The sequence below is a fragment of the Pteronotus mesoamericanus genome, unplaced genomic scaffold (genome assembly GCF_021234165.1).
Source record: "Pteronotus mesoamericanus isolate MK-2021 breed Mesoamerican mustached bat unplaced genomic scaffold, CSHL_Meso_final contig_69, whole genome shotgun sequence".
NCBI lineage: Eukaryota > Metazoa > Chordata > Mammalia > Chiroptera > Mormoopidae > Pteronotus > Pteronotus mesoamericanus.
Genome location: NW_026555237.1, coordinates 3,298,524 through 3,316,520, shown reverse-complemented (window position 1 = coordinate 3,316,520; position 17,997 = coordinate 3,298,524). Strand labels below are relative to the sequence as shown.

Genomic DNA, 17,997 nt, shown 5'->3' with positions numbered 1-17,997 from the left:
GGTGAAGGCCAGGGGTGGGGAGGAGGAGCTGGGAGAAATGGGGCAAAGTGGGGGAAAATTGGGGACATCTGTAAAGTATCAACAACTTTAAAAAGAACAGAAAGCAGAATAAACAAACAAACAAACGAATAATCTAACAGTTCTCTTGTGCCCCATAGATAACCCAACATAAAGTTATGTTCAGGCATTATATTTTCTCACTTCTCTTTAGTTGACTTACTTCTAGTTTTTAACATTGCATGGTCCATGGCACAGCTGCTTTGAAAAACAGTCTGGAAATTTCTTGAAAGGTTAAACATGGAGTTATCAATATGGCCCAGCAATTCCACTCCTAGGTCTACACCTGAGAAAAAGAAAAACATATATCCACAGAAAACTTGTACATAAACGTCACTGCAGCACTAATCACAATTACCCCCAAATGGAAACAACCCAAATCCATCAACTGAAGAATGACCAAACAAAATGTAGTATACACAAATGATGGAATATTTTTCACCCATAAAAAGCAGTGGGGTACTATTACAAGCTATGACATGATAAACCTTGAAAACATAAGTGGAAAAGAAAAGCCAGTCACAAAGAACTTATTATACAATTCCATTTATATGAAATGTCCAGAGTAAGCAAATCCACTGAGACAGAAAGTAGATTGGTGACTGATAGGGGCTGGGTGTTTAAGAAGAAATGGGGAGTGACAGCTAATAGGAAAAGTGGTGAATAAAATGTATCGTAACTGATTGTGATAGTGATTATGCCCCTCTGTGAATGTACTAGAAACCATTGAATAGTACTTATTAAATAAGTGAATTGTAAAGCTATTTTTTTTAAAAAGTCAGAAACCAGAGGTTAAGATGGCAGCCTACTAGGTGGAAACTGAGTCCACTTGCCCTTGCTCCCAACTCAGATTTTCAGCTGACAATTAACCTGAACAATCAATGGAACCTTAGCTGATAAAAAGTTTTGAATCCAAGGAGCACAGAGGATGCTTTGTACCATCTGGTAAGGAGATGTTATAAGTTGTAGGGGAAATACCCTATGTGTGGTGCCTGCAGCAGTGGAGAGACCAGACAGAAATCACAGATTTGGAGCTCCTTCAGGTCTTAGAGAAGGGGGTCCTAGTCCTGCACGGGGATCCCCAACCCTAATGGGGAGAGACTTGGGAGGAGAGACGGAGTCTGGGAGACCCAGGCTACACACACACAGTGAGCAGCACTTCCATACCAGTAGCATCAACGTGGAGAGGTCCAGAGAGGGACTCAATCTCCTAAAACAATCAGGTTGCCGCACCTGGGTCTGTCAGAGGCACTGGCAGGCTGTAGCCAGCCAGGACTGTGAGAGACATTTCCTTTCGGTGGAGGAGGGAGGTGCAGAGAGCCAGACAGTGACTCTTTATTGCATTGCGGGTACCAAATAGAGACTTTTAAAAAAGAGCTGAAACATGGCTGGGCAAAGACCCTGCACACAGCTGTTCTTGCAGCAAAGAGACCAGACTGAAAGCGCAGTTCATTCACACTGAATCCAGTTGCGCAGGGAGATCAGAGAATTGTACAAGGGGTTTTCTGAGCACTGCCAGCTCAGCTATCAGGCCAGAGACTGTGCCAAACACAGAGTTCTGGACTGCATCTCCTACAAAAGCAATGAGCTGGGAGTTAGATAGGCAAAAGTTGCGTGCCAGAGATTCTTTGCAGCCAGGCAGACCCCCAACCCTGAGAAGTAAAAACAGCTGGGAAGGGAAAGCCATGCCCAGCCCCTCCTACAGAACAGTCCAGCCAGGCTCAGGAGCCCCCTGCTGGGCCATATCCACAGGGGAAAGAAAGGGAGATGTCCAGAGGGCCTTTCTGAACTTTTCTCAGCTGTGACAAGACACGCTGTCTAGTTGGGCCCTATTCCACTGAGACTGAGGCAGGAGATAGTCAGGAAGAGGGCAACTCTAGAGGTGCCCCAGGGCTAAGATAAAGAACAGCGATAAAGGATGGAGACCCTGTTCTAAGACTGGTAGTTTCTGCTTTCTGGAAAAGCACTGAATCCTAGTGAATCAGGATGCGCCTGCACAGAAGATGCTTCCTGACCTCTGCATTATAATAAATTAGCATTGTGAGACCCCCCCCTTCCCGGTGGCCAATCAAGGAAATCATGGGGGACCACATGAGCAGTAACTTTAAATTAATATAACTACTTGTACATGCACAATAAAAGCCCACCCAAACTAGCCAGGAGAGACCCACCCTATAAGAATAAAAGCCCTCTAGCCTCTGAGGTCAGGTCCTGTAAGGCTCTGCTCTGCTCCGAGTTGGCCTGCTCCCATGTTCTGTGTAGCTTAATACATCTGCTTTTTCTCGCTTTCTGCTATAAACTTTGTGTTCAGTTCAATTTTTTATCTGTGATCAAGAAGAACCTGGTTATGTATGCCCATGTGTGACAAAACCAGCTGGGCAGAGAGTGCAGAAATAAATGCAGCAAGGGGTATTGAAGGCCCCATCCAGCCTCGGCTCTAATAAAGAGCTGCCATCAGCCTTAGGCAGGAAAGAGATGACCCTTTTACACAGACTGGTCCCTCGCACGAAATGGACAGCTAATTCATCAGAAACTATACATTGTTGGAAATAATCTAGGACAGACCAAGACGTGAGGTTGGGGCAGGAGAAGAGCCCACCATCTTCCCTGAAGTCTGAACAGCACCTCCTAGGGGACACCCAAGTCACCAACCCCCAATCACACCAGAAGGCCTCTCAAAAAGGGATGGGTCAGCACAAGGCTAAGATTAATGGCAGGACCACAGATAGATGCAGGTGGAAGTGGTAGCTGCGGTGCTTTTGGACATTAGATAACCCACCCCTGGGCCTTGTGCTCATGAAAAGCCAGCAGGATGGAGCTGGGATGTGAGGAGCATCCCAGAAGCAGCCAACCCTGAAGGAGACAGGCACAGACTGTGGACTTCTTGTAGTCTCCATCAGCCTGCCTAGAACTAAAGGGGATCCAGAAAGAGAGACCTGCAAGCGAGCACTGGACTCTGCTGAGATGAATTCTACCTCATACTATCTCATTGTTCGTATTGTTTTTTGCTTTCACATAGCTTTTTTAAAATTTTTCTTTTTCTTCAATTTTGTTCCTATTAGTTCTTTATCTTTTTTTATTTCAAATCTCATATTTTATTCTTCCTTTTCCTTACTCCATTTTTGCCCTCTTCCTTCCCTTTCTTATTTTCTAATTTTTGTTTTAAATTTTACTTTTTCCCTTTCTTCATTTCTTTCCTTACCCTTATGATCTCCCTCTATCCTCTCAAAATCATTTTTCTTTCCTTTAGTCATTTCATATTCTTTTTCTCTCTCTTGTAATAATTGTATTCTCTTTTACCTTTATTAACCATTGTTCATTTGTCATTGATATTGCTGTTGTAGTTGATTCTTCTTCAGTTTTGTTCCTATTTGACCATATTTTTTAATACCAAACCTCACATTTTACACGTCCCTTGTCTAACTTACTTTGCCTTCTTCTTCTTCTTCTTATTTTTGGTTTAAATTTATTTTGTCCCCTTCTTTGCCTTACTATATCTTCCTATTCCTTCTATTCCTTACTCGTATTATCTCTCTTCGCTCTATCCTCTCAAAATCATTTTTCTTGCCTCTGGGTATCTCATATTCTATTTTTTGTTGTTGTTCAAGTACATTTGTCTCCGTCTTCCCACCATCACTTTCCCCCTATCCAAACTCTCTCCCTCAATCCTTCCCCACTTTGGCTTTGTCCATGGGTCCTTGATATACGTTCCTTGACTTGACCCTTCCCTTCCCGTTCCCCACCCCCTCTCCCTCCTTCCCTCTTGACTCTGTTGGTTTATTTTTTCTTTCAATGTTGCTGGTCATATTTTCCTTGTATCTTTGTTTTGTTGTTTAGGTTCCACTTATAGGTGAGATCATATGGTATTTGTCTTTCGCCCCCTGGCTTATTTCACTTAGCATAATGCTCTCTAGTTCCATCCATGCTGTCGCGAAGGGTGGTAGTTCTTTTTTTCTTTCTCCTGCGTAGTATTCCCTTGTGTAAATGTACCATAATTTTTGATCCAATCATCTACTGATGGGCACTTAGGTTGCTCCAATACTTGGCTATTGTAAATTGTGCTGCTATGAGCATTGGGGTGCATAGGTTCTTTTGAATGGGAGTTTTGGGGTTCTTAGGGTATAGTCCCAGCAGGGGAATCATTGAATCAAAAGGCAGTTGCATTCTCAGCTTTTTGAGGAAATTCCACACTGCTTTCCACAATGGCTGCACCAGTCTGCATTCCACCAACAGTGTACTAGGGTTCCCTTCTCTCCACAGCCTCGCCAGCACCTGTTGTTTGTTGATCTGTTTATGATGGCCATTCTGACTGGTGTGAAGTGGTACCTCATGGTGGTTTTAATTTGCATTTCTCTGATGGCTAATGATGCTGAGCACTCTTTCAAATGTCTCTGGGCCCTCTGTATCTCTTCCTTGGAAAAGCGTCTGCCCAGGTCCTTTGCCCATTTTTTGATTGGATTGTTTGTCTTCTTGGAGTGGAGTCGAGTGAGTTCTTTATACATCTTGGAGATCAAACTTCTATCTGATGTATCATTAGCAAATATATTTTCCCATACAGCTTGCTCCCTTTTCATTTTGCTGATGTTTTCTTTAGCCGTGCACAAGCTTCTTATTTTGATGAGGTTCCACTTGCTTATTCTTTCCTTTATGTCCCTTGCTTTAGGAGACATATCAGTGAAGAAATTGCTGCGTGGGATATCTGAGAGTTTCCTGCCAATGTTCTCCTCTAGGACTTTGATGGTGTTGCAACTTATATTTAAGTTTTTTATCCATTTTGAGTTTATTTTTGTGTGATCAGCTGATGATCCAATTTCAATTTTTTGCATGTAGCCATCCAGCTCTCCCAACACCATTTGTTGAAGAGGCTATTTTTACTCCACTTTATACTTCCACCTCCTTTGTCAAATATTAATTGACCATATAGACATGGGCTTCTTTCTGGGCTTTCTATTCTGTTCCACTGGTCTGTGGGTCTCTTCTTGTGCCAGTACCAGATAGTTTTGATTATAGTGGCTTTGTAGTACAGTTTGATGTCTGGTATTGTGATCCGTCCTACTTTGTTTTTCTTTCTCAAAATTGTTGCAGCGATTAGGGGTCGTTTATGCTTCATGACTTTTTGAAATGTCTGTTCTATGTCTGTAAAATACATCATTGGTATTTTAATAAGGATTGCGTTGAATCTATAAATTACTTTGGATAGTATGGACATTTTGATGATATTAACTCTTCCAATCCATGAACATGGCATATGGTTCCATTTATTTGTGTCTTCCTTCATTTCTTTCTTCAGTGTTGTATAGTTTTCTGCATACAGGTCTTTTACCTCCTCAGTTAAATTTATTCCTAGGTACTTTATTTTTCTTGTTGCTATAGCCAATGGTATTTTTTTTCTGATTTCTTCTTCTATTTCATTGCTGGTGTACAAAAATGCCTTTGATTTCTGAATATTGACTTTGTACCCCACTGTTTTGCCAAATTCACTTATTAGACTGAGTAGTTTTTTTGGTAGAGTCTACAAGGTTTGCTATGCACATTATCATGTCATCTGTAAACAATGATAGTTTTTCTTCCTCCTTTCCAATTTGGATGCCTTTTATTTCTTTTTCTTGTCTGAACACTGGGGCTAGGACTTCCAATACTATGTTGAATAGAAGTGGTGAAAGCAGAAATTCTTGTCTTGTTCCTGATCTTGGTCGGAAAGCTTTTAGTTTTGCCTGTTGAGTATGATGTTGCCTGTAGGTTTTTCATATATGGTCTTTATTACGTTGAGGAATGCCCTATTTATTCCCATTTTGCTGAGTGTTTTGATCATAAATGGGTGCTGTACCTTATCGAATGCTTTTTCTTCATCTATCAAGATGATCATGTGCTTTTTGTCTTTCTTTTTGTTTATGTGATGTATTACATTGATTGATTTGCATATATTGGACCATCCTTGCATCCCTGGGATGAATCCCACTTTATCATGGTGGATGATCTTTTTAATATATTGCTGGATGCAGTTTGCCAATATTTTGTTGAATATTTTAGGGTCTACATTCATCAGCGTAATTGGCCTGTAGTTTTCTTTCTTTGCAGGGTCTTTATCTGGTTTTGGGATTAGGGTGATTCTGGCCTCATAAAAAGAGTCTGGGAGTCTTCCTTCATCTTGGATTTTTTTGGAATAGTCTGAGAAGGACAGGGGTTAGCTATTCCTTAAATGTTTTGTAAAATTCTCCTGTGAAACCATCCGGCCAAGGTCTTTTGTGTGCTGAGAGTTTTTGGATTATTGCTTCAATTTCACCAGCTCTTATAAGTTTGTTCAAACTTTCTGCTTCTTCTTCCTTCAGTGTTGGAAAAATTATACTTTTGTAGAAATTTGTCCATTTCATCAAGGTCTTCAAATTTCTAGGCATATAATTGTTCATAGTAGTTTCTGACAAATCCTTTGTATTTCTGTGGTATCAGTTGTTATTTCTCCTCTTTCATTTCTGATATTATTTATTTGGGTCCTCTCCCTTTTTTTCTTCATGAGTCTGCTTAAAGGCTTGTTGGTTTTATTTATCTTTTCAAAGAACCAGCTCCTGTATTGGTTGATCCTTTGAATTGTTCTTTTTGTCTCTATGTCATTCATTCTGCTCTGATCTTACTTCCTTCATTCTACTTGCTGTGGGATTTATTTGTTGTTTCTCCAGTTCTTGAAGTTGTAGTGTTAGGTCAGTTATTTGAAATGTTTCTATGTTTTTTAGGTAGGCCTATATTGCTATGAACTTCCCTCTCAGGACTGCCTTTGCTGTGTCCCACAGGTTTTTGACTGTTGTATGTCCATTTTCATTTGTTTCCAGAAACTTTTTGATTTCTTCTCTTATCTCATTATTGACTCATTCATTGTTTAATAATCTGATCTTAAGTCTCCATGAGTTTGCAAGTTTTTGAGTTTTTTCCTTGAGGTTGATTTCCAGTTTCAAGCCCTTGTGGTCCAAGAAAATGCTTGTTAGTCTTTCAATTTTCCTGAATTTGTTGAGGCTTGCTTTGTGTCCTATCACGTGGTCTATCTTTGAAAAAGTTCCATGTGCATTAGAAAATAATGTGTATTTTGCTTCTTTGGGATGAAAGGTTGCATATATCTCAGTTTAGTCCATTTGGTTTAATGCATCATTCAGCTCCACAATATTCTTGTTGATGTTTTGTTTGGAAGATCTGTCCATTTTTGATAGTGGGGTGTTAAAATCCCCTATCAGAGTGTTGCTGTCTATATGTTTTTTGAAGTCATCCAAAGTTTCCCTTATATATTTGGGTGCTCCTATGTTGGGTGCATATAAGTTTACAATGTTTATGTCTTCTTGATGGATTCTTCCTTTAAGTATTATAAAGTGTCCCCCTGGGGCCACTTCATAAGTATTTATAAGTATTTTTAAGTATTAAAAAGTGTCTCTTTTTATGGCCTTTGTTTTGAAATCTATTTTGTCTGATATAAGTATTGCTACCCCTGCTTTTTTTTCTTGCTCATTTACTTGGAATATTTTTTTCCATCCTTTACTTTCAATCTGTGTAGGTCCTTTTTTCTGAGGTGGGTCTTATAGGCAGCATATGTGTGGGTCATATTTTCTTATCCATTTAGCTATCCTGTGTCTTGTGATTGGGGGCATTTAGTCCATTTACATTGAGAGTTATTACTGATAGAAACTTATTCATTTTTTTCCCTTTGTACCTGTGTTTTTCTCTTTCTCACTCTTTTCCTTCATCTTCTTAAACCAGTCCCTTTAGCATATCTTTTAGTGCTGGTTTGGTGGAGACGTATTCTTTTAGTCTTCTTTTATCTGGGGAATTCCTTATTTCACCTTCTATTTTAATTGAGAGCTTTGCTAGGTAGAGTAGTCTTGGTTGCAGGCCTTTGCTTTTCATTGCTTGGAATATTTCTTGCCATTCCCTTCTGGCTTGTAGTGTTTCTGTTGAGAAGTCAGATGCTAGCTCTACTGGCGCTCCTTTGTATGTTACTAACTGTTTCTCCCTTGCTTCCTTTAGGATCCTTTCTTTGTCTTTGATATTTGCCTGGGCCTCATTGTGCTCCTCTTGAATGGGACCCTCTGTGCTTCCTGGACCCATGAGATCTTTTCTCTCCTCAAATTTGGGAAATTTTCCATCATGGCTTTTTCAAACAGGTCCTCTAGCCCTTGCTCCTCTCCTTCTCCTTCTGGTATCCCTATTATGTGGATATTATTGTGTTTCATGTTGTCCTGCATTTCCCTAAATGCCTCTTCATTCTTTTTGAGTCTTTTTTCCATTTCTTGTTCTTTCTGGGAGCTTTTTTCTACCTTGTCATCCAGCTCGCTGATTTGATCCTCTGCTTCATCTAGTCTGCTTTTGATTCCTTCTACTGTGTTCTTCAATTCAGAAATGGTATTCTTGATTTCTTCTTGTGTCTACTTGATAGTTTCTATGTCCTTTTCCAGGTTGATATAGTTTGTAGTAAGTTCCTGGTAGTTTCCCTGTAGTTTCTTATAGTTCTCTTTGAGCTGGCTGAGCTCATTGAGCATCCTTAGAGCCACTGTTTTGAATTCCATATCTGATAGTTCAGTTGCCTCTATTTTATTTAGCTCTCTCTGTGGGGATTCCTGCTTTCACCTCATTTGGGGAATATTTATTTTCCTCCCATTATTTGTAAGAGTCTTTTTTTTTTTTTTTTTTTTTTTTGCTTCTGCTTCAATTGATCAGACTTGATTTCCTGACTTTGTGAATAGACTTCTATGGTAGTAGGCGGGTATTTATTTACTTATTTATTTATCTTTTCTTTTCTTTATGTATCTACCTCTGATGATATCAGTTTTTGACCCTGTCTTACCATAGGTTGTTTGAGACTTCTGGGAATCTACTGTCTGCGTCTGTCTCCTGCAATTGTTAATCTAGTCACTCTGCCCTCAGCTGTCAGACTTAAGCACCACTGGGCGGGGCAGTGCCTTCTGAGGGATGGGACTATCGTGTCCTTACGGGCTGCTGTCACTCAGGGGGGTGGTCTGCCTGAGCAAGATGGAGACCACGGAGTGGGGAAGGAGTCAGCACCAGGATCACCCCCACCACTGGCTATTCCCTTAGTTCTCTCCCCAACGCCTCCACCTGTAATCTCTCCTCAAGATCTTTAGGCAGCTCTGTGTCCCCTTTAGCCCAGGGTCTACTACCTCTGCAGGGAGCTCTGCACTCAGCATCAAGGTCTACACACAACTCCTGTCCAGGCCAGTCTGCCCTGAGTACAGGGTTATTATTTCCTTTCCCGCTGCTGCCTCTTTGGGATGGGGCCTGCCTGTGCAAAATGGCGAGTACAGAATGGAGATAGAGTCGGCTTTGGGGCATCCCCCAGCTACTCCTCCAGGTCTTTCCCCAACGCCTCTGTCTCCAGTTTCTCCTAAAGGGTCTCCAGGCAGCTATGTGTCCCCTTTGGCCAGGGATCCTCTATTTCTCCTGGCCGCGCTGCACTCTACATCCCAGCCCATGTCACACGCGCACAAGCTCTGGGTGGAGCACACAGAGGCAGGATTATTGATTTCCTTATGCCTGAGCAAGGATGGTAGCTGCAGAGTGGGAGGTGAGTTATCACTGAGGCTCCGCGGGCCACTGTCTCAGATCTCTTCACAAAGCTTTCCCCACCAATCTTTCCTCAGCAATCAGCCTACTCTGCTCCCGCCTCTACCCAGAGATAAGGAAGGCGGCTGCCACTGCAAATTTTTTGCATTGGCCCTTTAAATGTCTCTGCGTCTCCAGCCACCTGTCTCTGGCAGAGGGCGCTGCTAAGCTTTCCACGGTTGCATTTTTTGTCTGTGTGCTTTTCTGGTTTCAGATGCTATAGTCTAGGGGTCCCTGCTTGTGATCCAGACCCTGTTCTTCTCAGGGGGATCCACAGGCCTTTTCAATGTCCCTCTGGTGCTGGTGCCCTTGGGCACCCAGCCCACCCTCTCAAGCCTCCACCACACTTCTCAGCCGTTAGGATGTGCAAAAATCGATTCCACTGTCTGTCCGAAGCTCCAAGGCTCCTCTCACTCTATCGTCCTGTTGTTTTCCAGGTGATTTCTCCACTATTTAGTCACAGTTCCAGTTTGATCTTGGGAGGAGGTCAGCATGACTTCCACTCACTCCTCTGCCATCTTCCACCTCCTCATATTCTTTTTTTCTGCTTAATAATATTCTCATTCTCTTTCCACCCTTGTTGATCTTTGCTCACTTGTCCTTGATATTGCTGTAACTGTTGTTTGCTCTCAATTTTGCCCCTATTTTGTTCACAATTTTTTCTATTTTTTTGTTTTTTTATTATTTAAACCTCATATTTTACTCTTACCCTTTTCTTGCTCCATTTTGCCTTCCCCCTTCCCTGTCTTATGTTTTGGATTTTATTTTTTGCCTTTCTTTTGCCTTGTTTCTATTCCATACTCTTATTATGTTTCCTCACTCTACCTTCTCAAAATAATTTTTATTTCCTTTAGTTATCTCATATTCTTTTTTACCTTTCTTATAATATTTTCCTTTCTTTTCCACCTTTATTAATCTCTGCTCATTTGTCAATATTGCAGTTATTGTGGGGCTGTATTTTCACTGGGGTGTGCTTTGTTTTCTGTGCTGTTTTGTTTTATTCTGTCAGCACTTGTACAACAGCATAGCAGATCAACATGACTGCCCAAATGAGTCCCACAGGACTCCCAACACAGAATGCCACCCCACAAAGACAGGGAGTCAAAGCAGACCAATCTAATACATGGAAACAAATAAATAAATTCACCTAAAACGGGAAGACAAAGAAACAATCCCCAATCAAAGGAAAGGCGAATACCCAGAAAAAGAGGTAAATGAAATTGAGGCAAGCAATTTATCAGACAAGATTTCAAAGTAATGGTTATAAGGATGTTTAAAGAACTAAGTGAGAACTATAAGAAACTTAGCGGGAACTTCATTGAAAGGCCAGGTGGAAATGAAGAATACAATATCTGAAATGAAGAATACACTAGAAGGAATTAAAAGCAGGCTAGATGAAACAGGGGACTGAATCAACAAGTTGGAAGATGAGGTAGGAAAAAATATCCATTCAGAGCAACAAAATGAAGAAAGACTAAAAAAGAATGAGAATAGTTTAAGGGAGCTTTGGGACAACATGAAATGTAATAATATTTGCATCATAAGGATGCAAGAAGAATATGAAAATGAGCAAGGGATATAAACCTGTTTGAAAAAATGATAAAAAACTTCCTTAACTTGGTGAATGAAACAGTCACACAAGTTCAGGAAGCACAGAGGGTACCAATAAAGAACCCAAAGAGGCCCACTCCAAGACACATCATAATTAAAATGGCAAAAATTATAGACAGAGAAATCTTAAAGGCAGCAAGGGAGAGACAGCGGGTAACATACAAGGGAGATCCAAAAAGGCTATCAGCTTATTTCTCAACAGAAACACTACAAGCCAGAAGGGATTGGCACAAAATATTCCAAGTAATGAAAAGCAAGGTCCTGCAACCAAGACTACTCTATCCAGCAAGGCTCTCATTCAAACTTAAAGGAGAAATAAAGAGCTTTCCAGTTAAAAAAAAAAAAAGTGGCTAAAAGAGTACAGCCCTACCAAACCAACATGCAAGAGATGCTTAAGTGACTGCTTTAAGAAGAAGAAATAGAGAGAGACAAAGACCAAGAGAGAGATGGGGAGAGACACACAGGTACATACAGAAAAATGGCAATGAATATACATCAATAACAACTTTAAACCTAAATCGATTAAATGCCCCAATCAAAAGACATGTAGTTGAATAAATAAGAAAATATGACCCATACATAAGCTACCTACAAGAGATCCACCTCAGAACAAAAGATTCACACAGGCTAAAAATGAAGGAATGGAAAAAATATTTCATGCAAATGGATATGGAAAAAAGGCTGGGGAAGCAATTCTTGTACCAGACAAAATATACTTCAAAACAAAGCCCATAACAAGAGACAAAGGTCATTATATAATACTTAAGAGATTAGTCCAATAAGAGGATATAACATTTATAAACATATATGCACCCAAAATAAGAGCACCTAAATATATGAAGAAAATCCTGGAGGACTTTAAGAAAGAGATTGACAGCAATGTAGTCATTTTAGGAGATTTTAACACTTCATGTCAACAATGGGCAGGTCTTCCAAACAAAATAAATCAACAAGGATATTACAGCATTGAATGACACTCTATCAAGTGGACCTAATTGATATTTAAGGACATTTCACCCCAAAGAAGTAAAATATACATTCTTTTCAAATGCACATGGATCATTCTTGAAGATAGATCACATGGTAGGGCACAAAACAAACCTTAACAAATTCAAGAAAATTGAAATCATACCATCTTCTTATACCCCAAATGCTTGAAACTAGAAACTAACCTCAAGAAAAAAACTAAAAAATATTCAAGTACATGGAAGCTGAATACCATGATATTAAATAATGAGTGGGTTAACAAGATGATCAAGGAAGAAATCTAAAAGTACCTGGAGACAAATGAAAATGAACACACCCAAAACCTATGGGACACAGCAAATGTAGTCTTGAGAGGAAAGTTAATAGCATTATAGGCTTAAGATAGAAAAATCTCAAATAAACAACTTAACCCTACAGCTACAAGAAGTAGAGGAATAGCAACAAACAAAGCCCAGAGTGAGCAGGAGGAAAGAAATAATCAAGATCAGGGCAGAATTAAATACAGAGAGACTAAAAAAAACCAGTTCAAAGGATTAATGAGTCCAGGAGCTGGTTCTTTGAAAAGATAAACAAAATTGCAAACCTGTAACCAGATTTATCAAGGAAAAAAGAGAGAAGACCCACATAAATAAAATCAGAAATGAAAGGGAGAAGTAACAACTGATACCACAGAAATACAAAGGATTGTAAGAAATTACTATGAACAATTATAAGACAAGAAATTGGACAACCTGGGCAAAATAAATGACTTTCTAGAAACATACAATCTTCCAAAACTGAATCAGGAAGACAAAGAAAACCTGAAGAGACCAATAAAAACTAGCAAAATTTAAGCAGTAGTCAAAAAACTCCCAGCACACGAAAGCCCTAGAGCAGATAGTTTCACAGGTGAATTTTACCAAACGTTCAAAGAACAACTAACATTTATCATTCTGAAACTATTCCAAAAAATTCAAGAAGAGGGAAGATTCTCAAATTCTTATTATGAGGCCAGTATTATCCTAATTCAAAAGCCAGGTAAAGACACAACAAAGAGAAAAATACTATAGGCCAATATCATTGATGAACATAGATGCTAAAATCCTTAACAAAATATTGGCAAAACAGATCCAAAAATACATTAAAAATATCATACACCATGATCACATGGGATTCATCCCAGGGATGGAACGATGGTACAATATTCACAAATCAATAAACATAATACATCATATAAAGAGAATGAAGGACAAAACTCACATGATCATATCAATAGATGCTAAAAAGTATTTCATAATTTCTAGCAACAACTTATGATAAAAACGCTCAGAAAAGTAAAAATAGAGAGAGCATACTTCATAATCAAGGACATATACAAAAAACCTTCTGCCAGCATCATACTCAATGGGCAAAAACTAAAAGGGTTTCCCCTAAGATTGGGAAAAAAACAAGGGTACTCTCTTTCACCACTTTTATTCAACATAGTATTGGAAGTTCTAGCCCAGAGATCAGATAAGTAGAAATAAAAGGCATCGGAATTGAAAAGGAGGAAGTAAAACTGTCATTATTTGCAGACAACATGATAGTGTACATGGAAAACCCTATAGACTTCACAAAAAAAACTACTTGACCTAATAAGTGAATTTGGCAAAGTAGCAGAATACACAGTCAATATTCAGAAATCAATGGCACTTTTGTACACCAAAAATGAACTATCAGAAAAAGAAACTAAGAAAAAAAATCTCATTTACCATAGCAACAAGAAAGAAAAGTTCCTAAGAATAAATTTAACCAAGGAGGTAAAGGACTTGTCCTCAGAAAACTATAAAACACTGAAGAAAGGAAATGAGGAAGATGCAAATAAATAGAAGTACATACCCTGTTCATGGACTACAATAATTAACATCATTAAAATGTGCATACTACCCAAAGCAATCTACAGATTCAATGCAATTCCTATTAAAATATCAATGGCATATTTCAGAGATCTGGAACAAATACTCCAAAAATGTATATGGAACCAAACCAAAACAAAACAAAACAAAACAAAACCCCAAAAACCCAAACAGCCTCAGCAATCTTGAAAAAAAGAACAAAGTTGGAGGAATCACAACACAAGATATCAAACAATACTACAAGGCCATTTTAATCAAAACAATCTGGTACTGGCATAAGATCAGACATATAGATCAATGCAACAGAATAGAGAGCCCAGCATTAAACTGATTTTTCTATGGTCAATAATTATTTGACAACGAGGACATGACCATACAATAGAATAAAAATAGTCCCTTCAATAAATGGTTTTGGGATAGATAAAGACAGAACAAAGAAAAAAAACTACAGGGCAATATTGCTGATGAACGTATACACTAAAATCCTCAAAAGAATATTGCCAAACCGCATCTAGCAATACATTAAAAAGATCATCCACCATGATCAAATGGGATTCCTCCCAGCGATGCAAGGATGGTTCAATATTGGCAAATCGAGAAACGTAATATATCACATAAAAAGAAAGACAAAAACCACATGATCATCTCAATAGATGTGGAAAAAGCATTTGATAAGATATAGCACCCATTTATGATAAAAACACGCAGCAAAGTTGGAATAAAGGGAACAGACCTCAGCATAATAAAGGCCATATAAGAAAAACCTACAGTGAATCTCATACTCACTGGGCAAAAAATTAAACTTTCCCACTAAGATCAGGAACAAGACAAGGACATCCACTTTCAGCTAGCAGCTGACTTCTCAACAGAAACACTACAAGCCAAAAGGGAATGACAAGAAATATTCCAAGTAATGAAAAGCAAAGTCCTGCAGCCAAGACTACTCTACCCAGTAAGGCTCTCATTTAAAGTAGAAGGTGAAATAAGGAGTTCCCCAGACAAAAGAAGACTAAAAGAATACATCTCCACCAAACCAGCACTAAAAGATATGCTAAAGGGACTGGTTTAAGAAGAGGAAGCAAAAGAGTGAGAAAGAGAGGTTCACAGGTACAAAGGGAAAAAATGAATAACTACCTATCAATGATAACTTTAAATGTAAATGGATTAAATGTCCCAATCAAAAGACACAGGGTAGCTGAATGGATAAGAAAACATGACCCACACATATCATGTATACAAGAGGCCCACCTCAGAACAAAGGACCTACACAGATGGAAAGAAAAGGAATGGAAATAAAATATTCCAAGTAAATGGACAGGGGGGGGGAAAACAGGGGCAGCAATTCTTATACTAGACAAAATAGATTTCAAAACAAAGGCCATAAAAAGAGACCCAGAAGGACACTTTATAATACTCAAGGGAAGAATCCATCAAGAAGACAAACATTGTAAACCTGTATGCACCCAACACAGGAGCACCCAAATATATAAGGAAAATCTTGGAGGACTTCAAGGAAGATAGAGACAGCAACACACTGATAGTAGGGGATTTTAACACCCCACTGCCAGAAAAGGATATCCCACAAACAAAATATCAACAAGGATATTGTGGAACTGAATAACCCATAAGAGCAAATGGATTTAAATGACATATACAGAACCTTTCATCCCAAAGAAGCAAAACACATATTCTTTCAAATGCACACAGAACATTTTGAAATATAGACCACATGATAGGACACTAAACAAGACTCAACAAATTCAGGAAAATCTAAATGATAACAAGCATTTTCTCGGACCACAAGGGCTTGAATCTAGAAACCTACCTCAAGGAAAAAACTCAAAAACATTCAAACTCATGGCAACTGAATAGTACACTATTAACAATGAATGGGTCAATAATGAGATCAAAAAAGAAATCAAAAAGTTTCTGGAAACAAATGAAAATGAATATACAACAGTCAAAAACCTGTGGGACACAGCAAAGGGAGTCCTGAGAGGAAAGTTCATAGCAATACAAGCCTACCTAAAAAAGATAGAAATATTTCTAATAAATGACCTAACCCTTCAGCTTCAAGAACTGGAAAAACAGGGAGCTGGGATGTCTAGGTAGGCCGTGATGGCGGTGGCTGGTTGGGCACGAAAATTCTGAGCTATGTATCTCTAGGAAGAGGAACACTAATTCAGAAGAAGAGAGTAGACTTTGTTAAGAATACATTCGGTTCTTCACCATGAGGTTAGGAAAACTTAAGGGAGATATGTCTCGGAGCTCAAACCAAGGAAAGACCTCTGAGAACCAGCGCAAAATAGGCCGGCAGCGGCAGAAATGGGGAATGACTGTTCGGTTTGACTCAAGCTTGAGTAGACTAAGGAGAAGCTTGGATGAGAAGCCCTATAAATGTACTGAATGTGAAAAAAGTTTCAGTCAGAGCTCAACCCTCTTTCAACATCAGAAGATCCACACTGGAAAGAAATCCCATAAATGTGCTGATTGTGGGAAAAGTTTCTTTCAGAGTTCTAATCTCATTCAGCATCGATGGATCCATACTGGGGAAAAGCCCTATAAATGTGATGAGTGTGGAGAAAGGTTTAAACAGAGCTCAAACCTCATTCAGCACCAGAGAATTCATACTGGAGAAAAACCCTATCAGTGTGATGAATGTGGCCGATGTGTCAGCCAGAGTTCCCACCTTATTCAGCATCAGAGAACCCACACAGGGGAGAAGCCCTACCAGTGCAGTGAATGTGGCAAGTGCTTCAGCCAGAGCTCTCATCTTAGGCAGCACATGAAGGTGCACAAAGAAAAGAAGCCTCGCAAAACTCCAGGCAAAAATATTAGGTCAAAAACTCATTTAGTATCATCTTGGAAAGCTGGTGCAAGAAGGAAGTCAGTGGCTCGTATTCGCTAAGTAAGAGGTGCTGTTTCAGCCCTGTTAAAGAGGGAAAAAACAAAACAAAACAAAAATAACCTCTCTTTTAGAACTAGAGATACTTTGTAATAGAGCGCTTAAATACTGTATCCTTTCCTAGCATGGAAACTCTGGGAGTTTAGTGACATTGGGTGGAAAGAAATTACATGAGTCCAATGGTCCTCTCATTTCTTTTATGTAACCAGGTGTGCGAAGAACTGAAAATACGTTTTGAGAGACTATAAGATCCTTGACCTCACTTGAAAGTGCTTTCTGCATAATTTTGACAAAAACAATAATGTTTTAATGATATGTAAAAATGTAGGAATTTCAGTGACTACCCAGTTTTAAGACTTTGTGTTGTAGGGGTAATTAAAAGGGAAAAGAAGTTAATCACATTGGTTTCGGAATTCTGTAATAGATGAGGAAATTTTATGATTGTAAAGTTTTGTAGTGTATTAATCATCAGTTTGTAATTGTGACTTAATATTCACTATATTAAAATTATTCATGTTCACAGTTGTTAAAGGAATAGAAAAAAAAAAAAAGAACTGGAAAAACAACTACAAACAAAACCCAGAGTGAGGAGAAGAAAGGAAATAATCAAGGTCAGAGCAGAATTGAATGACAGAGACTAAGGATCAACAAGGCCAGGAGTTGGTTCTTTGAAAAGATAAATAAAATCGACAAGCCTTTAAGCAGACTCATCAAGAAAAAAAGGGAGAGGACCCAGATAAATAGTATCAGAAATGAAAGAGAAGAAATAACAACTGATACCACAGAAATACAAAGGATTGTAAGTGTTTACTATTAACAATTATAGGCCAAGAAATTTGAAAACCTCGACAAAATGGACAAATTTCTAGAAAAATATAACCTTCCAACACTGAATGAAGAAACAGCAGAAAGCCTGAACAGACCAATAACAGCTGGGGAAATTGAAGATGTAATCAAAAAACTCCT

The 17,997-nt window shown here is 39.0% G+C and overlaps 1 protein-coding gene across 1 annotated transcript; it reads left to right on the top strand.

Annotated features, from left to right (window-relative positions):
• Positions 1 to 16,223: 16,223 nt before the first annotated feature.
• On the top strand, positions 16,224 to 17,536 carry LOC129077770 (zinc finger protein 22-like). Its single transcript, XM_054582321.1, has one exon. The coding sequence runs from the start codon at positions 16,357 to 16,359 to the stop codon at positions 17,032 to 17,034; it is 678 nt and encodes a 225-aa protein (XP_054438296.1). The 5' UTR covers positions 16,224 to 16,356; the 3' UTR covers positions 17,035 to 17,536.
• Positions 17,537 to 17,997: the final 461 nt, after the last annotated feature.